General features: G+C 62.0%; 1 protein-coding gene across 10 annotated transcripts in view; it reads left to right on the top strand.

Annotated features, from left to right (window-relative positions):
• CCDC187 (coiled-coil domain containing 187) overlaps positions 1–22,999 on the top strand; it is a 54,500-nt gene that overhangs the window by 26,451 nt on the left and 5,050 nt on the right. For 3 of the 10 annotated variants that reach the window (XM_086324306.1, XM_086324309.1, XM_086324313.1), the window contains 16 exons: positions 1,370–1,482; positions 6,204–6,256; positions 6,593–6,706; positions 6,918–7,039; positions 7,127–7,218; positions 10,551–10,630; positions 11,214–11,401; positions 12,888–12,975; positions 14,108–14,254; positions 15,156–15,313; positions 17,605–17,768; positions 19,684–19,772; positions 19,956–20,031; positions 21,577–21,716; positions 22,054–22,172; positions 22,682–22,758. In XM_086324306.1, the coding sequence (XP_086180432.1) occupies positions 1,370–1,482; positions 6,204–6,256; positions 6,593–6,706; positions 6,918–7,039; positions 7,127–7,218; positions 10,551–10,630; positions 11,214–11,401; positions 12,888–12,975; positions 14,108–14,254; positions 15,156–15,313; positions 17,605–17,768; positions 19,684–19,772; positions 19,956–20,031; positions 21,577–21,716; positions 22,054–22,172; positions 22,682–22,758 (1,820 nt within the window). Of the gene's footprint in view, positions 1–1,369; positions 1,483–6,203; positions 6,257–6,592; positions 6,707–6,917; positions 7,040–7,126; positions 7,219–10,550; positions 10,631–11,213; positions 11,402–12,887; positions 12,976–14,107; positions 14,255–15,155; positions 15,314–17,604; positions 17,769–19,683; positions 19,773–19,955; positions 20,032–21,576; positions 21,717–22,053; positions 22,173–22,681; positions 22,806–22,999 lie in introns of all 10 variants that reach the window. The other 7 variants (XM_086324308.1, XM_086324307.1, XM_086324314.1 and 4 more) reach the window with 7 other exon arrangements.

Raw genomic sequence — 22,999 nt, forward strand, 5'->3', positions numbered from 1 at the left:
GGTGACTGGCTTAGGGACTGATGGCCTTGGAGGACACGGCTCCGTCCTGCCCTTTGCTGATCCCAGGTGGGGGTTACTGCACCCCCCAGGTACTGGGTTGGGAAGGAGGAAGCAAGAGAGTCTGGAAAAGACCCTGCAGCCACCTTGCCCCCCATGCCTCCATGCCCACACATTCCTGGAGCAGCCCCTGTCGCCACTCCCTCTAGGAATCCTCCTCCCCTGACCGTCGGAGCCCGCGGTCAGTACTCCCGCCCCAGCACCGCTGGGGCCATCCCGGGATCAGCCCCTGGGCCAGCCCCTCACCTTCGCAGCGTCTCTCGTCTCAGTCCCAGGCCTGCCGCCTCTTGTGGAACAGTCTTCTTATGCTACCTCCCCTGCAGGGTCAGGGGCTAAGCATGGCAGATGCTCCGCAAACACCTGTGACTGTGGGCCCGGCGGGGCTGGAGGAGGCCGCGTCTCCATGGCCCACAGGCGTGGCCGTGTCTTTAGTCACTCGAGCGGGTCCTGGGTTGGGTTGCAGGAGAGAGAGGCACATACACTGATGAGACGTGAAGTGAGGCGGGCTGTCAGCACCACATGTCCGAGCCCAGCACACGCGTCTGAGCCGCAGGCCCCTAACCCGGGGAAGCTGCCGCCCACCTGTGCTCAGCGGCTCACCCGCCCCACCTGGGCTGCTACCCTCTCAGGAGGGGCCCAGGCCACGCCTTCCTCCTCTTCCCGTGGGCAGACGTGCCAGGCAGCTCGCCCTGATGGAGGGCAGGTCTCTGACTCCAACCAGACCAGTTTGACTCCAGCCTTCTTGGTCGCCCGGCCGGCTGAGGTCCCTCTCCGACCAGGGCGGCAGTGCAGGGCGCAAGAAGACGGTGGTGGAGTTAGAGCTCAGCTGTGGGCCCTGCTCCCCGTGGGCCTGGCGGACAGTGCCCCCTAGCTGATGGCCAGTGGGGCGAAGATGAAGGACATGCCCGTCATGAAGCAGATGAAGGACTGTGCCTGTCACCCCAGAGCAGGCACTTTGAGCGAGCAGACCGAAGACAGGCGAGGGCTTTTGGGCAAAGGACATTCAGACACGGGCCCCAGCCCTGGACAGTAACCGTGGACGCCAGGCGCTCCTGCCGGGAGCTGATCCCCCCGCAGGAGCGAGCACTGAGCCCCAAGTCACTGCTCACAGATCAGGCCCTGCTGAGCCAGGGGATCCTGCGGGGGCAGCCACCCCCTGGGCCTCCGGTCCCAGCCCCAGCCCCTCTTTGGGCCTTAGGTCTCCCTGGACGCTGGGCCTGCAGGAGCCCAGCCTCCTGGCCCTCCCCCAGCCCCCAGCTGTCTCCTGCCTCGAGGGTGTTCACTGCTCACACGGGTGTTTGTGTATCTCCAGCTCACTCGGGGTGCCGGCCACGCCGGACCCCCGCGGCGGCTCCCTGCGGCTGGAAGAGACGCACTCGGCCAGAGGGGCAGGCTTGGTTGCGCCCTGGACCCTCCGGAGCTGTGGTAAGGGCGAGCCTGTGGATAGGCCCTGGGCTAGCTGGTCAGGTGGCCAGGGAGGTCCTCTGGGGACCCCCTCCACTGCCTGATGCTCGGCGAGGCTCTGGGTGTAGAGGTCCTTCCTTACATGGAGCATATCCACGCGTCGGTATTAAAGCTTTCTGGAGGCTTTCGGGGCCGGCCGCTTGCTCTGTGCTCCTGCCACGCCTCTGTCCTGACTTGACCCTTGCCCTCATGAGGGTTGAAGGCTTGCTTCATCCACAGCTCTGCTCCTGGGGCCCAGCCTTCTGCCTTCTCTTCTGCCGCCAGAGGGTTTTTGTTTCTGGTTACAGCTGAGACTTGCCCAGAACCCTGGAGCTGGTGCACAGCTGGGGCTGTGGGGGTGGGGCGCCCGCCAGGTACCCTCCTGGGTTCAGGCCTTCGTCCTGGCAGCGTGCAGAGTAGGGCATGAGCCGGCCTGTGGGATGCTCTGCCCAGTGGGGCTCAGGGAGGGGGACAGATGGAGGGCTCTGGCCTGGCGCTGGGGACCAAGCGCTGTTTGGAGAGGTCTGGGATGTGCATCCGTTTTATCCTTTTTCAGTTGGTTTTCTCCAAAATAAGAATAAGACGTGCTCACATCTGTAGGAGAACTGGGCTCCTGCAGGTGCATTCAGAGTGAACCCCGACCCCTGCCCTGCTCAGGAGCAGCCCCAAATAAAACCTCCTTACGGGCCTAGCAGAGTTGCCCGTCTCACAAGGAGGGCGGTGAGGCCTGTGGGGTCCAGTGGCCTGTGAAAGGCCTGGGGGTAGTTAGCAGTCCCCCAGACCTCCCGGTACCCGGGGGAGAGGCGGGCAGGAGGAATTTCAGCCTTGCGCTTTGGCGTCCCACCGTCCTGGGCTCAGAGCTGCCACTAGGCAATGGGGGTGTGGAGGACCCCTCATGGATGAGCAGCTTCCCAAGGCGTTACCCGCAGCGGTGCCTCCAAGAGACACCTGCCCCTCCCTGGAAGACAGAGAGCCCCTGAGGCCAGGCTGGGCAAGAGGCGGGGAACAAAGCCCTCTGCGGACCAGGGGTGGGCACGTGTGAGCGCGTAGATACGTGTGTGTGTGTTGGGGGTCCCGGGCCCTCTGAGAAGGAGGGCTCTGTGTCACTCCATCCGGCAGTCAACCTCCCCCCACCGGCCCAAGGTCTGGGAGACCCTCCCAGCCTGGGGAGGGGGCTGCCCAGGAGCTCGCTAGTCTCTTGGCTCACCCTCCCTCTGCTCACTCAGCACCAGCTCGCTGAGGACCTGCCAAGCCTGGCATGGACCGGGCACCAGGCCCTGCTCTCAAGCAGCCTGCCTTTTAGGAGGTGGTGGGCAATCAAAAGATGCCCCAATGACCACTGCAGCTGTCAGATCCTGGGCAACCAATGCCCAGGGGGAGAGTCTGCCCAGAAGTGGGTGGACGCTTCCAGCACCAGTTTCCAGGAAGTGTGGCCCAGTGAGGGGCATGAGCTGTCTGGGTGCCCAGGACGGGCTGGGACCAGGACTTGGGCTCAGATGCCAGCTCTCTGTCCACCCCTCTCCGTCGTCTTGGCCGAGCAGGAACTGGGAGCTGGGGTGCCTCTGACTCGGGCAGCCCTGGCCCCTTGGGACCATCAGCTGTGCCTGGTCTGTCAAACGGGGTCACACTGGGACTCAGGGCCCGAGACAGAAAGCAGTGGGCTAGGCAACAGCAGTGCCCTTGGCCTCCACTCCTGCTGGTCTGCAATGCCAGCTGATTCTGTCCTCTCGGGCTGCACAGCCCATGTGTGCCCTGTACTTGTGTCTGCCCATGCAGGGTGGGCCATGCCTGGGGTGGTGGCAGGGAGGTGGTACAGTGTCTCTGGGGAGAGGCAGACCCACCCAGATCCCATGGGGAGGGCAGACAAGGGCATCCTCCTCTCAACATCCCAAAGGGAAGGGCCGTCCGCTGCTGGTGGACAGGACGACACGCCTGGACCGTGGAGCACATGTCAACGGTGGGAACGGTGCGAGCTTTCCCATGAGTCACCACTCGAGTGGGTAGCCTGGGTGGGGAGCCAGGGGAGGGCAAAGGAAAACAGATCAGCAGCTCCTTTGTGCCAAGCTACCTCTTCCCCAGGGGTGCCTCTCAGCGGGCAAGGGGCTGGGCCACAGACCTCCCGAGGAAGGAGGGGCCTGGCGCGAGGGTGCCTGGCTGCAGCCCGCCAGGGGGCCCCCGCTCCCCCGCTGTGCCCCCCAAGTAGCAGAGCCGAGGCAGGTGCTCCTCCCCAGCCCGCCCCCTCCCACAAAGACAGCCTCCTGGAGCCTCTGAGGTCTGTGTGGGCAGAGCTGTGGGCCAGGCCCCCATCCCCCACTTGGCTGAACCCCAGCAGGCCAGGTGCCAGGCCAAGTGCCGGGTCTTCCAGAAAAACCCGCTCCTCTCCCAGCTCTGCCTGCAGGCCGCCTTGCTGGGAGGCCAAGAGCCAAGCAGGATCTCGGCAGCCCACCACCAAGCAGCGAGCACAACCCAGAGTACAGGCGCTGTGCACTCCCACCAGACGCCTCCTCCAGGAAGTCTCCCGGATGACATGGGCTGGGTCGGGTGCTCTGCTCGCCCGTCTCAGCGTGCTTGGTGGGAGTGAAACTCACGTGTGTGCCTCTGTCTCTGTGGGCCACGAGAACCTGAGGGTCCGGCTCTCCTTGCAGCCCCGGCTCCTGCCTGGCCAGGTGCTCTGGGAATATTTGCTGAATGCGTGAATGACTTCCTAAAGGCCCCGAGGCCCCCTGGGCCTGTCTGTGTCACACATGGCAGCCCACTGGTGTCACCCTGCCTCCAGGCAGGTCCCAAGCTCATGCCCCTGTTCACGGAAGAGGAAGCCAGTGCCCAGAGAGGCATAACCCCCACCGCCTGACAGTGAATGGCAGAGCGGGGACTGGGGACCAGCCTTTCCCACTGGCAGCAGCGCCAGCCCAACAGAACTTTCTGCAGTGACAGAGATGTTCTAAGTTCTGGGCCGTATGATCTGGTGCCCAGCAGCCACGTGTGGCTGTGGGGGCCTCTGGGACACGGCCAGAGCTACTGAAGAGTGAAGTTTTACATGTTTGTTTCCTCTAAGTTTAAACGTGAGCAGCAAGGGAGGCTTGCCATCGGACAGCAAGGTTCCGGCCCCCAGGCACGGCAGCCTCTCGCCCAGGCAGGGCCCCGTCGGCTTTGTTTTGGTTTGAGGCCGCGGGCCCCCAGCCGCAGTGCGGTAGGGAGAGCTCACCTGGTCCTCATCGTCCCCGTCGCCGTTGGCAACAGTAACAGTTGCCACGTATGTGTTTAATCGTCCTGTTGGAGCCACAAGGCTGCCAGGCGCTCTGGGGTGGCAGGTCGTGCTGGATTCTTGGGGCCACTCCCCAATGGTCATCAGGAGTTGGGAAGTGAGGCCAGTACCGTCCTCTGCTCAGCAGGGCCAGCTGCTCGGCGGCCCGGGCCGCATCCGTCTCGGGGAACACTTGCTTTCTCCCGGATCGCAGCTCAGAGCTCGGGGACCCACAGCCCGGGGTCTCCCTGGTGACCTGTCGGGGTGCTGGCCTGGCCAAGAATAATCAGGAAAGGTCTGCACCTCTTGGAGCAGCAGCTCTGGGGGCCTTGGCTCTCTGAAGCTTCCAGGCCCCTGGCAGAGGATCTGCAGGAACTCAGTGGAGGACCGGGGCACCTTCTTTCCAGGCCACAAGCAAAAGCAAAGGAGTGGCCCCTTCTCCAGGGAACTGCCAGGCAGCTGGGAGCATGGGGGAACATGCCAGGCATCCCCCAAGTGCCGCGCATGTCAGCTGGCCGGAGCCCCCGCCCCTCCCCTGGGCTCCGTGCTGCAGAGAGTCCTCAGCGGCCGTGGAAGCGCCCGGGAGCCGGCTGGCTGCTGTTTACAGCTCTTTGGCCGCTCTAATGTGGGATGCTGAGCTGCTCTGTTCTGGGAAGCAGGGCGCCATCCTCCTCTCTGCACAGTCACTAGGGATGAAGCAGGAGCTCGTCCAAGAGCCACCAGGAGGGCTTGCCGTCCACAGACACGAGGCCTCTCCCCGGTGGGGAGCCCCCATCCTCCGTGCTGCCGGCTCTCACAGGGGTCCTGCCAAGAAGATGGAGGGCAGGGCCAGAGGAAGCAACGCTCGCTGCCCCCGCCTCTGACTACAGTCACCCCCCGCCACCCCAGGCAACCTCCGAAGGGCCAGGCTGGGTCCCTGGGGCCCCCACCGGGAACCAGAAGCCCTCGGCCACCTGGGGAGCCTGAGGTTTCTGAGCCTGCACTCTGGACAGTCTCAGGGAGGCCGCAGGGCTGTGCCCTGTGGCCTAGGTCACCGCACACCCATGGGGCTGCGACCCTTATTAGGGCAGCCACTAGGTATCAGAGCATCTTACCACGGGGTGTCCCCGCAGAGGCGTTCATGGACTAGCGCTTTTTCCAGTGCACCCAGCGAGTGAGTGATGAGCCAAGGCCTGTCTGGCAGCAAAGCCTGTGTTCTTGGCCCCAGCCGTGTGTCTGCAGCCTGGGGTCCCTGCTCCCAGGGGAGGGTGGCCGAGGTCAGGCAGGAAGAGCCCCCCAACCCCCGCGGGAGTGGGCAGGGTACGGTAAGGCAGCAACCTGTCTCCTTGCCCCACAGGCTGGGGGCCCTGCCCACCCTCCCTGGACGCGCAGGGAAGGGGTCCTCTCCCAGCGCGTGTCCTGCAGGCCCAGGCCAGGCCAGGCCAGGCCGCCCAGCCACCGCTTCTTGTGGTTTCTGCAGGTCCACTATCCGACGTCCAGCAGAAGTCGCTGAGCTTCCTGGAGTCCCTGAAGGTGTGTAATCTTTAGGCCGCTTCTGTTTGGGGGTCCACCGGGAGCAGCTTTCACCCCCTGAGGCTGAGTGGCAGGGGCCCCAGAGTTGAGATGGAGGGAGGGGAGCCTGGAGCAGGAAGGAAGGCCAAGGCCCCGGCCGGGCCGAGGCGGGGAGGCTGCGGGCTGGGGAGCAGGGTGGTGGGCTGCACGGAGTGGTCCTCCCGGGGGGACGCTCTGTAAGGGTCCAGTCCTTGGAGGTGACACTGCCTGCCCTCTGAGGCGGGGGCCTTGCCAGGGAGTGGGGGCAGCAGGCGGGGGCCCCGGGGAGTCCTGAGGCTGCTCCTCTCCTCCCTGCAGCCGGACTGGCGAGAGCAGGGGCAGGCGCTGGCCCTCCTTAGGCGACAGGCGGAGCTGGAGGTCTGGGAGACGCAGAAGGCCCTGGGGGAGCTGCTGTCCAGACCCAGGCTGGAGGTCAGCAGGCCAGCCTGCCCCCTGCGGCCCGGCCCAGCCTAGGAAACGCTGGTGGGAAGCGTGGGTCGGGTCAGCTTGGGGAAGGGGGCTGTGGGTCCCGCCCAGGCCGAGGGCCTCCGAGTGCAGCTGCCCTCAGGGTAGGCCCTTTGCTCTTCCTGGGACCCCGCCTGGTCCACCCTCCACAACACCCGCCTCCTTCCTGTCCTCACAGCAGCTGAGGGAGGAGCACTCGACCCAGGCCAGGCCAGGGGCAGCCTTGGAGCTGGAGCGACCGCAGGTGCGTGTGGATCTGGAGGCGAGGACGTCTCAGAGTGCCGCGGCAGCCAGACCCAGGTGTGGCCTCCTCCCAGCGTACGATGGGGCCGGGTAGGGGTCTTGGGCCACATGGCTCACAGTCTGCAGCGCTCTCTCACCTGGCAGCTCACAGCCACTCCCAGGCCAAGATGTGGCCGCGCCCTCCCTGAGTCCCCAGGACGGAAAGAAGAGTTGGGCGGATGCGTCAGCTCACGCGGGTGAGTGGTCTCAGAACCGACCCTCCAGCCACCCAGACAGCACAGCTTGTGCCCCGTGTGGGCCCCAAGGGGGCGGCTGGGTCAGGTGCCCAACAGAGGGGCCGGGGAGGGGGCGACCCGCCCATGGCCTCACGGGCCGGTGGAACTGGGGTTTGAAAGTATTCCGGTGGTCATGCATGGATGTGAGAGCTGGACTCTAAAGACAGCTGAGTGCCGAAGAATGGATGCTTTTGAACAGTGGTGTTGGAGAAGACTCTTGAGAGTCCCTTGGACTGCAAGGAGGTCCAACCAGTCCATCCTAAAGGAAATCAGTCCTGAATATTCACTGGAAAGACTGATGCTGAAGCTCCAATCCTTTGGCCATCTGATGCGAAGAACCGACTCATTGGAAAAGACCCTGATGCTGGGAAAGATTGAAGGCGGGAGGAAAGGGGGATGACAGAGGATGAGATGGTTGGATGCCATCACCAACTCGATGGACATGAGTTTGAGTAAACTCCGAGAGTTGGTGATGGACAGGGAGGCCTGGTGTGCTGCAGTCCATGGGGTCGCAAAGGGTCGGACACGACTGAGGACTCAGCTGAACTGACTGATGCCACAACACACCATCAGGTATCACTGCCTCCTGCTCGTTAGGGCAAGCAGGGAGCCAGGGAGCCAGTTAGCAGACACATCACCCCCACCCACCCAAACCGGGGGGCAGTGAGCCTGGACTACAACAAGAAAGCTTTCGCTTAGATGCTGAGTGAAACAACCCAACAGCGCGGGGCGTGGCCAAGTAAGGAGGCGTGGTGGGCGGGTCGTCCAGCCCTGTCTGTCCTGCTCTGGTCACCTTCAGGGTGACTGTCACCCTCCCACTGAAATCCTGAATACAGCCCATCTCTGTCCCTTGGGGAACAGGAAAGCCCACACCCTTCCCAGGTCTGCCAATATGCCCACCTCTGTCCCTCTGAGTGGTCACTCCTTGAGGCCTCTCAGGTGCTGGCCCCGTGCATATCCAGTTGGATACTGGATCCTGTGTTGGCAAACAGAGTTCCCTGTGTACAGGCTGCAGGGATAGCCCAGCACAACCTCTGGGAGTTTGAGCTGTGGCTGGGCTGGTGGCGGCAGACTGACCATGCTCCCTGGTGGCATATGATGGACTTATTTGCTCCTATGATGGACTTATGGTTTAATTTCCTCATGGTTAGTTCAGTTCAGTCACTCAGTCGTGTCTGACCCTTTGCAACCCCATGGACTGCAGCATGCCAGACCTCCCTGTCCATCACCAACTCCTGGAGTTTACTCAAACTCACGTCCATCAAGTCAGTGATGCCATCCAACCATCTCATCCTCTATCATCCCCTTCTCCTCCTGCCCCCAATCCCTCCCAGCATCAGAGTCTTTTCCAATGAGTCAACTCTTCGCATGAGGTGGCCAAAGTACTGGAGTTTCAACTTTAGCATCATTCCTTCCAAAGAACACCCAGGACTGATCTCCTTCAGAATGGACTGGTTGGATCTCCTTGCAGTCCAAGGGACTCTCAAGAGTCTTCTCCACTACAGTTCAAAATAATCAATTCTTCAGTGCTCAGCTTTCTTTATAGTCCAACTCTGACATCCATACATGACCGCAGGAAAAACCATAGCTTTGACTAGACGGACCTGAGCCCAAATATGTAGAGATGTGGATCTATCTTGGTGGATGTTCCGTGAGCTCTTGAAAAGAAGCCCTGGTGTTGAGAACATCATCATTTGGGATTACCCTGGCCCTTGGTGGACCCACCCCTTTAAAACTCCGCCCTCACGGGACAGCCCTCTGTCCCCAGCGACCCGCGCTGCTCCGCGGCCTGCTGTGTCTGATCCAGCCACTCCTGCGTCCCCACAGCTAGCATCAGACAGTCCAGCCGGTCTGTCCTCTCCATCCTCCCACTTGTAACGAACGTGTGTTTTCCTATTTCAAGTGTGTTTCTTGGAGGCAGCCCGTAGGTGGATCTTGCTCTTTTGTCTTATTATACAATCCAGCAATCTCTGCCTTTCACCTGGAGTGCTTAGCTATTTCCATTGAACAGAATTATCATTACTGTTAGAGTTTTTAAAGAATTTTTTTAATGTGGGCCATTTTTTAAAGTCTTTATTGAATTTGTTGCAATATTGTTTTTCCTTTGTTTCTGGAGTTTTGGTCACAAAGGCCTGTGGGAGGGATTGAAACCGCGTCCCCTGCATTGGAAGGAAAAGTTTTTTTTGTTGTTGTTTTGTTCCTTTCTCTTTTTTGTTTAGATTTTTTTTTTTTTTTTTTTGGAAGGCAAAATCTTAACCACTGGATGGCCAGGGAAGTCTCAATGTTGTTAGGTTTTGAGTCTATCATCCTGCTATTTTCTTTTGTCTCAGCTGGCCTTTTCTCCTTTCTTTTTCTGCGTTCTTTTGGGTCAAACAAGTATTTTTCTATCATTCGATTTTCTCTCTGTTGTTGGCTTCTGAGCTGTAATTGGCTTCAGTGGTTGATCTGGGATTTACAACAGCGCCTCTGGTGTATCTGCACGTGACATTCCACCGGCTCACCCAGAACAGGAGGACCTTACAGCCCTCCATTGCTTCTCTTCTGGACTTTAGGCCACAGTAGTCATGCATTTTACTTTATAACTCCACAATACATTGTTATGTTTGTAAACACTCAAGAAACTTTTAAATTTTATGTATCTATGTATCTACACAGACATACACACGTATGTATACCCGTATGTGTATATATGTGTGTATGTATACATCAGTTCAGTTCAGTCGCTCAGTCGTGTCCAACTCTTTGCGACCCCATGGACTGCAGCACGCCAGGCTTCCCTGTCCATCACCAACTCCTAGAGCTTGGTGAAACTCATGTCCATTGAGTTGGTGATGCCATCCAACCATCTCATCCTCTGTCGTCCCCTTCTCCTCCCGCCTTCACTCTTTCCCAGCATCAGGGTCTTTTCCAATGAGCTGGTTCTTCGCATCAGGTGGCCATAGGATTGGAGTTTCAGCTTCAGTATCAGTCCTTCCAATGAAAATTCAGGACTAATTTCTGTATTTTCTTTTCTGATTACATTTATTCTTTGATTAAAGTCTTTTTTAGATAAAGGCAGGTCAGGGACATGACTGGGATTGGGGTGTATGTGGAGGGAAGAACCATACAGTCCTGCTCCGTTTCATGGCCTCTTGAAGATTTGGCTGAACCTTTGTGTCTGGGTGGGGAGGGTTGTGCTGTGGTGGTGGTGGTGGTAGATTAAGTTGCCCAGACACCCTAGATTGGTGAAGACTTCCTGTAAAAAAGGTCCCTGGAACCTTATATGACCAGCCATGCCTGTTTTTTGTCCTCAGAGCCTATGCAGGAAGGGAGACCAGCCCAGCGCCCCTCCCAGCTGCCTCCAGCCAGGCTCTGGGAGGAACTCAGGTTCCAGGTACAGAACCCCAGGGAAGGGACTCACAAGTGGGCCCCAGGGGAGGCACTGGCAGGAGGTAGGGGACGCAGTTCTCCGTGCCTGGGGACATCAGGCGTTGAGACCCACCCCTCCTACAGCCTGCACCCAGGGGGACTCCGCTGCAGATCCTGTGTGAAGGGAGGCTCTCCCTGCCACGGGTACCACCCACCCTTCCAGCCAACATCCGCTCAAGCCCCTTCCTCAGGGCTGGGGTGGCAGGTGACATGGTTTGGGGCAGGGCTGGCCCAGGCAGTGCTGACTGCACATGTCAGGGAGGGGCCCAGTCTTTCCTAATCCATCCAGAGCACAAGCACGTGGCCGGCTTGAGTGCAGGGCCAACAGGGCAAGGACCCCACCCTGCCTTCTTCGGGAGCCCCCAGTTGGGAGGAGGACAGTAACGTGTCCCGGGGAAGAGGGGCACGACATGGAGAACACTGGGGCGGCCAGTCCGGGAAGGCTCCCTGGAGGCCGCAGCCTCCTCCCGGGGGAGTTGGGTGCTGCTCCCACTCGGAGACACTCAGCGGTGGTGGTGACACGCCCCGGTCGGCCCGCCCCACCGCAGGGGAGCCGGACGAGGCCCCGGAGCGCGGCGCCGGTACCCTTCAGCCGCTTCACGATCCAGATGCTGGAGCAGAGCCTGCGGGAAGAGGACCTGCGCGCGCGGCACCAGGCCGCGCTGCTGCGCCTGCGCGAGAAGGCGCTGGAGGAGAAGACGCGCGCCGAGCTGGCCTGGCTGGAGCATCAGCGAGGGTGAGCGCGTGCGCGCCGCGCAGGGCCCCCGCCCCGCTCCCACTCGGTACCCCCAGGGTAAAGCGCTGCTACCTAGGGTCATGGGCGTTTGGAGAAAGTTTGATGCGACCAAAAGTACCAAAAGGTGAATACAGTGGCTTTGAAACCTCCCCTAGCCCCACATCTGCGAGATCATCTCTGCCCATTTTCCAGGCTGTCTTGGCAGATCTTGTTAAGGGAGATACACAGATAGGTATTTAAACAGCATTTGGAATAGACTGCTGCTGCTGCTGCTAAGTCGCTTCAGTCGCGTCGGACTCTGTGCGACCCCACAGACAGCAACCCACAGGCTTCCCTGTCCCTGGGATTCTCCAGGCAAGAACACTGGAGCGGGTTGCCATTTCCTTCTCCAATGCACGAAAGTAAAAAGTGAAAGTGAAGTCGCTCAGTCATGTCCAACTCTTAGCGACCCCATGGGCTGCAGCCTACCAGGCTCCTCCATCCATGGATTTTGCAGGCAAGAGTACTGTAGTGGGGTGCCATTGCCTTGGAAATCAGTCCCGAATATTCATTGGGAGGACTGATGCTGAAGCTGAAACTCCTATCCTTTGGCCACCTGACGCGAAGAACCGATTCATTGGAAAATACCCTAATGCTGGGAATGATTGAAGGCGGGAGGAGAAGGGGACAACAGAGGATGAGATGGTTGGATGGCATCACCGAATCGATATGGACATGAGTTTGAGCGAACTCCGGGAGTTGGTGATGGACAGGGAGGCCTGGTGTGCTGCACTCCGTGGGGTCGCAAAGAGTCAAACACGACTGAGCGATTGAACTGAACTGAACTGACACGCCGTTGTAACTTGAGTTTTCGTTTAAAAGTCAAGAAGCCCTCTCCCTGTCCCTGCACGAGCGTTACAACACTCAGTGCACCCAGCGCAGAGACAGCAGCCCCCTTAGCCGCCCTCTAACTGGGCCTCTGGGGCGTCTCCAGCTCCGTGCCCTGAGTCCTGAACATCCCAGAGAAGAATTCCTTAAGGTGGATTTGTGGAAGTGGAATTCATGTCAATGAGGATGCGTTTTTTACAGCTACTTGTTATTCCCATGTTGGTCTCCGAATAGCTCATTCCAGTTAAGATTACTGGTGGTTTACAGTTGTGCCAGGCTGGGGGTCTTCTATTCCATGATGACTCCCACCTTCCCAAAAGGGCCCTCTGGCTGGGCTGGGGTGCCAGCATGGGAAATACGCTGTCCTCCCTTCCTCCCTCCAGGCCCAAAGGTGGTCCTGAGGGGATGGGAAGAATGAAGTCTGGACTGGGGCCACTGGGCCCCTCGGGGCTCCCCCGCCTGCCCACGCACGGCCATCTCCTCCCGATGGCCCTGCCGTGAGAACCGGGCGTGCCAGGTCCACCTGGATGGCTAGGGCTGGCCAGGACTGTGGTTTTCCACACCCACGGGCAGGCCCCAAGGTCAGCAGTCAGTCCAGTCAAGCCATCTCCTCTGCCAGGTATCTGAACAGCATTGGCAGCTACGCGGCGCTGGTGGCCTTGGCAGAGAAGCAGCACCAGGCCCTCAGCTACCTTGAGCGGGAGCTGGTAAGGGCGGGCTCCCGGCGGGCGACCCCCAGGGGCTCCTGCTGCTCTCCGGGGGCTGGGAACGCGAGCACCCCACCACAGAACTCCTGGGTGCTTGGCACCCTCCAGGGCTGCTCAGGGCTGCAAGGGGAGCGTTCAGAGCTGGTGGGGGCAGCGCGGTGCTCTGACCATTGCAGTCTCTGTACAGTGGCCGGGCCTCTCCAAGCCTCATTAGGGGAGAACTGCAGCCGTGCGTGTTTCGATGGGGTTGTTGGAGGGCTTGGCCCAGCTAGCATGGACCTCTGACCTCAGAGGGGACTCGCAGCTTCTCTGAGTGCAGTTTCCTCATCTGGGGTCAGGGGCCACTGTGCTGCTGTCCTTTGATTTCGGTCTCCAGACAGCCCTGTGTGGAGTGGGAGCTGGATGAAGAGACTGAGGCCGGGGCCTGGCGCTTGTCTTTCCTGGGGTCCCTCAGCTGCGACGGGAGGGGTGGTGGTGGGCTTGACCTCCATCCTGTGGGACCTGTGTGGACCAGGGAGGTGGGGTGGTAGGTGTGGGGCTTCCCAGGCGGAGGGGCAGCAGGAGGAGCCCAGGAGACCGTGAGGAAGGGATGGAAGGGTTCCAGTTATCAAATGAGGCGGGGACCCTGGGGTCCCTTGTTGTGGGTGGAGACGTTGGTGGCCTCTGGGTCAGGGCCCTGCCCACTGGGGCGAGGGACCCAGCCCTGCCGAGCCTTAGTTTCTTCCTCTGACCTGGACAGGCTGTTGCCTCCCCTGGGGGGGTGCGGTCCCAGCAAGGTGGTTCTGCCAAAGGGTGGCCATCAGAGATGCAGCAGGAGCCAGGGGACAGTCAGGGATAGAGCCTGGGACCTGGCGAGTGGGAGGGCGGTGGGGGATGGCAGGGGCACAGCCGGCTTGTGCCAGCCTTGCTTGGAGGTGCCCAAGGAATGAGCACCCCAGCTTCCCTCCTGCCTCCTGCTGGAGCCAGCTGATGGCCAAACCCAAGCGACAGGGGAGGCCAAAGTGTGGGGTTGGGAGGACCTCCTGACTGAGCAGGATGAGAAGGACAGGGACATCTGCAGGGGCCAGGGGTCCCCAGTGCCAGAGCTGCCCCGCCCCATCTCCGGGTGCCAACGTGTGCTCCTCTGGTTCAGAGGGGCATCCGGTACCTGCGGACCCTTCACCTGTCCTCTCACCGGGAGAGGAAGCTGCTCCTGCAGCAGCAGAAGGACATCGTCTCCGTGCAGAGGTCCGCAGCCCTCCTGCAGCAAGAGCTTCAGGACCGGACGCGGCTGCCTCAGGTAGGCATTCTCACCCAACCTGGGGGCTTGGCTCATGGCCAGAAACGCTGCTTACTGGCCGCTTCCTGGGCACGTGCAAGTCCTGTGTAAAACACCCGTGATCCAGGGTGGGAAGGGATTCGGAAGGGTCGGGCGGGAGGGGCAGCAGCTGCTACGGGGGCCAACGGGACTTTCCTGGCCTGGGCTGCCTGGCTGGGCCCGGAGGAGGAACCAGACTCCCCGGGGTTGGAAAGTGCTCTGGCCCGGACGTGGGGAGCTTAGTGAGCAGGGTTGGGGCAGTGTGGAGGAGGCTGGTGGGGCTGAGGTGGGGGCGAGGCAGGAAGGAGGGAGAGGCCCAGGCCCCTTGAGAGGCCGGCCCCTCGGGAGCTGAGTGGTGGTGTGTCCTTGCTCCTGCGGCCTGTCCCCACATCACAGGGAGAAGGAAGGCGGTGAGGACAAGCTCAGGCGCCTGTCCCCAGGCCGAGCGTTTCTCCCGCAGGTTGGGGATGGCGACTGTCTCACCGGCGGGCGGCGGAGGGTGGTGGACTGGGTTCTGCGGAGCAGCTGGGGTAGTTTAGCAGTCACCCCAGTCATCCCAGGCCAGCCCGCAGGAGAGGGGCCCAGGGCTGCCGCATTCCACAGCCGCCACCTCTGTGGGTTCCAGCCCGGCGACCCGGGCAGCCCCAGGCAAGGGCTCCCCCAGCTCTGGGCCTCTTGTCTGCACCTGTTGGGGGCTGTTAGCAACGGACCCTGGGGCTCCCGCGAGTTGAGGACCCCTGTTTCAGCCAGCCCGCTGCTGCCTCACGGGAGCCGGCTGCCTGCCGAGCCGCTGGCCGCCCTGCCGTGGTGGCTGCTACATGAAGCCGCCTCCTGCTTATCCTAAGGGGAGATGGACCAGCTCCCTCTGTGCTGTTTCTCTTAGAGTTCCAGCCCCGAAGTCAAGGCCAGGCGGGAGGAGGGCACCGAGACAAGCCCCCAGCAGCCGGAGGGGCCGGGCCAGGGCTCCTCACATGCCTGGCACACGCCTGGCAGCCCCCTCGGCCAGTACCCTCAGAGGAGCGAGAGCCCGCCAGTCCCACAGTGAGTCTTCATGGGCAGCCCTGGCCCTGGCACTTGCCATTAAAAGCCTTGCCTGCTGGGTGGCCGTGGTGTCACAGCTGCTGGGCCCTGCGCACCTGGCCACAGGGAGGAGAGGCGGGGATGCTCGGGGACTGGGAGGGGGGTCCTGCCCCACCAGCTGGCCCACGGGGCTGGCAGCTGAGGCCAGAACCTCCCTGGCCCGCTGGGAGAAGCCTGGCCCTCTGGAAGGAGCGCAGGGATTCCGGCTCATTCCCAGCTGGGCCACTGGCCGGGGCGTGTCCTCCCGCTCGTCTGCTGAATGGGGAAGGGGTGCCACCATCCCCAGGGCTGCGGTGGGGCACAGTGACACAGGGCACGTGGGCCTTCCTGGGTGGCTGGTGTGTGCCTGGGACCCCCTAGCTGCCAGGCACCCCCTTTCGAGGCTGGCACGGGCTGTTCCCCCAGTCGGGGCAGCTTGGCCTTTTCTGAAAGCCTGGATGCGGGGCCACTGGCCTCAGCTTGCAGCTGAAGGCTCCCGGGGTCGAGTCGTCAGGGGCAGGGGCCAGAGTCCTGGCTGTGGGTGGAAGCAGAGTGTCCTGATGACCCCGCACTGGGACCCCTCCTCCTCTTCTGTCTTCATTCAAGTGGCCCTTTAGAGTCCACGAGGCCCCCTTTCCTCCTAGCCAGCTCCCAGCTCCTCCCCCGAGGGCTGGCGGCCCGCGAGGCTCTAACCTCAGCGCCTCCCACCCAAAGCCGCAACCTGGGGGTGAGGCTGCAGAGGTGACCCCCAACCCTGGGAAGCAGCTGGCCCCTCAAGAGTGGCCTTCTCAGAACCCCTGCCTGCCCTTGGGGGCGCCTCTGCTGTCCAGCGGCCCCTTCCAGCAGCGGGGCACATTTTCATGCCTCTCCCAGGAAAGGGGGTCATCGCACACTCGGCCCCGGGCCCGAGCTCAACTCTGGGCCCTCTGAGAGCGCTTTTCACGTGCTGATCTATGGTTCACCTGACTCTTGATCGCCCAGCCCAGGAACCTCTGACAGGCCTCCTGGCTGACCGGACCCTCTTGGTACCAGGAATTTGTTTATGGAGCTGGGGCTGGCTGCTCACTCCGAGGGTGGGGGGTGCGTCCTGGAATCGAGCCCTTGCGGGGCGCGTGGCTCCTCATCACACCAGCGATGCAAGTCAGAAGCCAGAGAAGAGCTGTGTCTGCGAGAGAGGCTTCAGAGGCCTGGAGCCTCCCTGGGGGGTCCCGCCACGTGGAGGGACCGCTTCGTACTTTCCTTCCCTCAAGAGAAGCTCAGCAGAGCGCTGAGCTGCTCAGGGCCAGGGCGCATCCCTGATCCGGGGCCTGTGGGGGCCCTCGATGCCCTGGCTGGGGGCTCCGGGCTGAGACCCATGTGTACTGGGGAGGGCTGGGAGGGACGGGATGTCTTTAGGGAGGCAGGGGGCGGGGCCTTCCATTCTGGCCAGTTCGGCCAGGTTCTGGGCCGGGCACAGCCCCTCCCCGTCCTTTGCATCCTTGCTCTAGGGTGGGCCGGGCCCTGCATCTGGACACACTGGTGCAGACAGGTGCCTGCTACTTCTTGCCCCGCAGGTCAGAGCTCTAGCCCCCCGAGATGTCTCCTGCTTCAAAAGCCCGAGAACCGGTTTCTCGGCTAAGACAGCCCTCTGACCCCGCTCCCCAGCCCACACCCCCCCATGGGTGTCAATCCAGGGGAGGGAGACGCTCAGGGCCGCCCTGGGGGAGCAGCAAGCTGTGCCCAGTCGCAGCGAGTGCCTGGGAAGAAAGGGAACAGAAGGAACTCCCTGCTGCCCCTGAGAGCGGGAGAATGTTCTAGAGCAAGGCTCCCCGTGGGCATGACCTCAAACCCAGACGGGACCGGGAAGCCTGGCAGTCCTGTTCCCTGCCCCCTGCCTTGGGGCTGCGATGGGGGTGCTTTTCCTGCCGTCCGTGTGCCCGGAGCTCAGGTGGGACCCAGGCACGTTGAGTGCTGCCTTCGGGCTGGGGGGTCGGGCTCCACACAGACGTCCCGAGGGAACAGGGGCATAGACAGAGTCCCCCTCCCCGCACGTCCCCCGCCACCCCCAGCAGCGGCCCCGTTTAGGGGTGCAGGTCCTGCTCGAGAAGCTGCCCGGGCAGGGAGGGGCCAGGGCCTGTCTTCCTTCACCCGGTGCTGACCGCTTGGCCACTGCACGCAGCTGTCCCCTGGATGTGAGGTGGTGTTGCACTGGTGGAATGTTCTGGTCAGGGCTGGCCCCCTGGGAGTGGAGGGCAGCCGGGTGAGCAGTCACCCCACCCTGCACTGCCTTGCAGCCTGCTCAGCGAGCCGCAGGATGGGACACCCCCTCCAGCAGCTTCGGCTGCGGATGGTCACCCGTGTCCTCCGACGCTGGCGTGGGACAAGGATGCACCTGCAGTGGCCGGCCGACCTGATGCCAGAGGCCAACCCCCAGAGAGCCACGGCCGCACGAGCCAAGGTAACCGGGTGGGGTGGCAGTGGTGGCAGCTGAGGACAGACGCCACCCCCTCGGGGGCCCTGGCAACTCATGCCCGCTTCGGGCTTGCGGCCGGCTCAGGGTCAGACACACGTGTGTCCTGCTGGGCCTGGCTGGAGCTGTGTGCTGGGGGCGACCCGGCCTCCCTGTCCCTGAGTCTGGGCACTCAGGAGGGCTGCCCTTCCAGATGGCGGGGCCTGGCCGGGGTGGGAAAGGCCACGCAGACTGGCCGCTCCTCCTCCTGATGACGCGACGACTCAGAGCAGCCAGCCGGGCTACGGACGGTCGCCAGGCTGGTCCCCAGAACCTCAGACCTGCCCGAGGACACCCCAGGACACGCTGCCCGGCTGAGTCTAGATGTTTGTGATGCTGCCTCCACCAAGGGTGTGAGGAAGGCTCCTCCAGGCCGGCCCTGGGCTCAGGGCTGGGCAGGCTCTTGGATCACTCAGGCCTCCAGGCAGGGGACCTGTGCAGACAGGGAGCTGGACGTGCCCCCAGACTGTCCCCATCTCCCGTGCTGTACCCCACCCCAGCCCACAGACACCCTGGGGAGCCCCTAGAGCAGCTGGTGTGGCCCCCCCGCCTGGCAGGGTGCCCCAACCGGCTCCTCCCCAGCCCCTCTGTGCAGTGAGGGGCCTGTGGCCTGACAAATTACCCAACATCAGTGGCTTAAAAGGACAGAAACTTCCTGTCTCTCAGTTCTGGAAGCCACAAGCCTGAAATCCCCCATCTTTTCCAGTTTCGGGGGCCTCCAGGCCTCCTTCGCTGTGGCCTGTCTGCATCTGCAAAGACCCTAGTTTCACATAAGGGTTTGCAGGCGCTGAGAGTTAAGACTTGGACCTGCCTCTTAAAGGGACAGCCTGCCCTCCACCCCATCCCCTAAAAAGCCCTGCTTGCTGATTTCTCTGCACTCTCCAGGCAGCGATGCTAATGCAGAGGAGGTTCTATAAGCAGACAAGAAGGGGTGAGGGGATGGAGGGCGAATGCAGGGGGGCTCCGAGGCCCTGCTCACTGAGCTCCTCCGGCCCCCCAGGGTCACCCTGGAGAATGTCTCGGAACCCCAGGGTGCCCTGGAACTCCGTCTGGGAAGCACGGGGAGTGCTGAGGGGCCTGTGCAAAGAGACATGCTGGGCAAGTGAAGGAGAAGAAGGCGAGGAGGGGCTAGGAGCGTGGCACTGGGGCCCCAGGGGAACAGTGGGGCCTGGGCGTTTGTGGGACTGGTCTCTGAAGACGGAGGGGCAGGAGGACTGGAGCATCTGTGAGACCCTTCCTCGGAGACCAGCTCTGCTTGCTCTGCAGGTCTGGGGGCTCCCCCACACTCTGGAGGGTTCTCTACAGGTTCTGGGGCTCCCCTCAAGTACTGATGGCTCTCCCCAAGTTCTTGGAGGTCCCCTCGAGCACTGAGAGCTCTCCCCAGGTTCTTGGGGGTCCCCTTGAGTACTGAGAGCTCTCCCCAAGTTCTTGGGGGTCTCCTCAAGTACTGAGGGCTCTCCCTAGGTTCTGGAGGTTCCCCTTGAGTACTGAGGGCTCTCCCCAGGTTCTGGGGACTCCCCTTGAGTACTGAGGGCTCTCCCTAAGTTCTTGGGGCTCCTCTTGAGTACTGAGGGCTCTCCCCAGGTTCTGGGGACTCCCCTTGAGTACTGAGGGCTCTCCCTAAGTTCTTGGGGCTCCTCTTGAGTACTGAGGGCTCTCCCCAGGTTCTGGGGACTCCCCTTGAGTACTGAGGGCTCTCCCCAAGTTCTTGGGGCTCCCCTTGAGTACTGAGGGCTCTCTCCAAGTTCTTGGGGGTTCCCTCAAGCGCTGAGGGCTCTCCTCAGGTTCTTGGGCTCCCCTAGCTCTGGAGGGCCCTGCCTGAGGCCGGTGGAAGCCACAGTGTATGGGTTTGTATGTCTTTTAGAGCCAAGGGGGCAGCCTGGTGTCCCTCTGCCGGGCCTTCTGCAGGCGACCTCCCTGGACACAGGACGGCCACCAGGCCCAGCCTTTCCTGTATGCAACCCCCCAGAAAGCCCTTTCACCTCTTTGCCCACTTGGGGGGACCGCCCCTGTTCTTCCCACCTGCACCTGATCTTGGTGGGGCCCCGGGCTCAGTTCCTGTCCTGATGGGTGGTCCTCAGCGCCCTCCCTGCAGGTGGCTCCTGCGGAATGGCTGTCTCCTGTCCCCCCGTGTAGACACAGGCGGGCGACATGGAGGGGAGCCTCCCTGCTGCTCAGATCTGGTTCCTGCCGGTGAAGGAGCCGCCTCCGGGTAAGTCCTCCCTTGCGTGAGACTTGCCAGAAGCTCCCCCAACTCGGTGTGTCCCCCACAAGGCGGTGCCAGCCCCCAGACAAGGACAGGGAGGCCTGGGGGAGACCACTCGAAGCCTGGCACAGGTGGGAGACACCCCCGCTCTACGCTTCTTGGGGCGGCATGGCCCCTTTCCTGCTGAAAGGGGAAGCTCTAGCCTGCTCTGCTTGTTGTAGTCCCAACTTGGTTTATCTGGTACAGACCTTTAGTGACGTGGGAACCGGCGTGCCGGAAGTGTCTTCTTAGCTAAAGAGAGCTTTTTGCACGCACCAATTTCCAGGGTGGAGCAGACTCATTCATGGCTCTGGGGAGCCCCAATGGTGTGTTGGGGACAGCAGGCTGGACAGCCCAGAGGGGGGTGCCCTGGGGCCCTGCCTTGTCTCAATGCCTGGGTGCCACCTCGGAACTCTCCTTTCAGGCCTGAGTCCATGCCTCAGGCTCAGAAGCCCCTCTCAATAGCCACCCTCGGGAGCAGCAGATGTTGTTTAGACCAGCCAGTGTGTGTAGGGGGCTCCCTGTGGTCTGGCCTGGGAGAGCGTCCTCAGGACAGATCAGGGCGGATGGAAGGGGGATGGAACCACTCTGGGGCATTGGACTGCCTGGAGAGCTCGTGGCGGGGGTCCAGGGCTGGCGCTGACTCTGTCTGACCTGGCACTGAGCCTGCGCAGGCTCCCTGGGTGATGCCCCATCACAGTCCTTCAGCTCAACCCACACAGCACCTTGCCCTTGTGGCTTCCCGGAGGCTCAGTGGTGAAGAATCCACCTGCCAAGAGGAGACGCAAGTTTAATCCCTGGGTCGGGAAGATCCCCTGGAGAAGGAAATGGCAACCCACTCCAGTGTTCTTGCCTGGGAAATCCCACGGGCAGAGGAGCCTGGGAAATCCCACGGACAAAAGGGAGGCGTTCCCGTCGGTGGAGCTTCCACACATCTAAGCTTCAGCCAAAGAGCTCTGGTCCCCTCGGGCCTGTGGCTTTGGGACCGACATGGATCCCCGGGCCTTGCTGTCCCTGCCGGGTCCCAGCGTGGAGTGAACGTGTAGGAAGATGGTAATTCCCTGGGACTTCTTGGCAGAGACGCCACTGCAGCACCCCGTCCCCACTTTGCCGACCTTGCAGCTGTGCGGTGGTGACCTTGACACATTCCACACCTCCTCTCTCCCCGCCGGCCCAGCCCCCAAAGAGTGGACGAGGAAAAGAGCAGCTGGGCAGACGGTCTGCAAGCTCCACCCAAAACCACCATAAAGAGGGCTTTAAAATCTACATTGTAAACGCTGTCTCTAAAGTTCTTTCTGAGTCTTCACATCCGTAACTATCCAACAAGAGGGTAATTTTAGGAGTAGCTAACCATGTATTTTTCTGTTCTCACTCTAACCGAACACAAGCAGGTGTGGTGGCTGTTTGGGACGCTAAGGCTGTTTGCACGGGGCTTCGGCGTTCTGGGACCCTGTGCCCGCTGTGTCCTCTGCCTTCTGTGCCCGTAATGCTGATGGTCTCCGTGCTCCCTAGGAGACCCCCAGACCAGCCCCAGCCCCCGGCCAACAGAGGAAAAGGCCCAGGCTCTGACAGGAAGCCTAGCATCAAGCTTCCAAGGCCAGAGTCAACCCTCCCTGAGCGCAGGGCCTCCCCACAGCCCCCAGGAAGCCCATGTGAGTCTGGGCCTGGCCCTGTGCTGTCTGCGGGCTGGGCGGGGGCCCTCCTGCGTGGCTTTGGTGCGGGGACCCCTCGTCCATCGGACACAAGCTGTTGATGGGTGGGACCTCTGAGCTTTCTCGGGGATATCTCGTCTGCTGACAGGTCTTCAGAGCCCACTGGGAGGAGGGATATCTGATGGGTGGATCTTCGTGGCCCTCTTCGGGGGATGGCCTTTGTTCCTTACTGTGGTCACAAGAACACAGGGGCTCTGTCCACAGCTAAGGGACACAGCCTGAGGTCGAGCAGAGGCGGCCCCACCCTGACCGTGGCGTTTCTCCAAACTGTTTCCAGCAGGTGGCTGAAGGCGGCGGGCGTCTGGCAGGGCCGGAACCGGGGCTGGACTTTGCCAGCAGCTCTGCGGAGGGGCCTGCGGCGATGGAGGCTGCTCAGAGCTGCTCAGGAGAGCAGAGGTGTGGGGTCCTGGAGGGTGGCTCGGGCTGGGGGGGCACCCTGGGGCCTGGAGACAGTTTGGCCAGAGCATCCTGCCCTCTTGCTGGGAGACACTCACCTGCTCCTGGTGCCCTTCATGCTGGGCGGGGGCCTCCATGCGCCCCAGCCCACCCACATGCCCTCTTGAGTCTGACCCCCATCTTAGGAAACAAAGACACCCCCTGGTATGTCGGCCCAGGATACGGGGTGGGGCAGCTGTGGGGGTTCCTCGAGGGAGTGCTGCCTCTGGGTCTCTCCGATGGTGACTCCCAGCTGCCTGATCCAGGGGGCACTGAGGCCAGAAGCCCCTGAAGACAGACCTTGCTGGGGGAGTGCTGGCCTCTTCCCCTGGGGGACAGACAGCTGGCAGGAAGGTGTTTTAAGCATCCGCGGTGGCTGAAGGCCCCCTGCGGAGACTCTGGGCCTGAGGGGGAAGGTTGGAAGATGGGGCTCCCTCTGGGGGCACCCTAAGACTTCACGCTGTTTGCAGGGTAGAGACCTGTCAGCAGGAGAACCCCCACGCCCCTTTCTCCTGCCCAGAAGCTGCCCCGCTGACCATGTCTCCAGGTGATGCTCCCACCCCTTCAAGGGCCCCCCCCTTGCGTGAGGCCCAGGTAATGGACCAGTTTTCCAGTCAGAGCCAGCCCACTCCCACAGCCCCTGCCCTCCCCACCGCCTGGGCATTCTGTCTCCGCCTAGGGTCTTCTGCTTTTGATCCTTCGGCTTGGGGGCCGTGGGATGTGGGTTGTATCCTTCCCAGGGTTGGTGGAACGTCCTCAGCGTAGAGGTGGTGACATTGTCCCTAAAC

The sequence above is a fragment of the Bos grunniens genome, chromosome 11 (genome assembly GCF_055505025.1).
Source record: "Bos grunniens cultivar Pamir isolate PY7600 chromosome 11, Bosgru_T2T1.0, whole genome shotgun sequence".
NCBI lineage: Eukaryota > Metazoa > Chordata > Mammalia > Artiodactyla > Bovidae > Bos > Bos grunniens.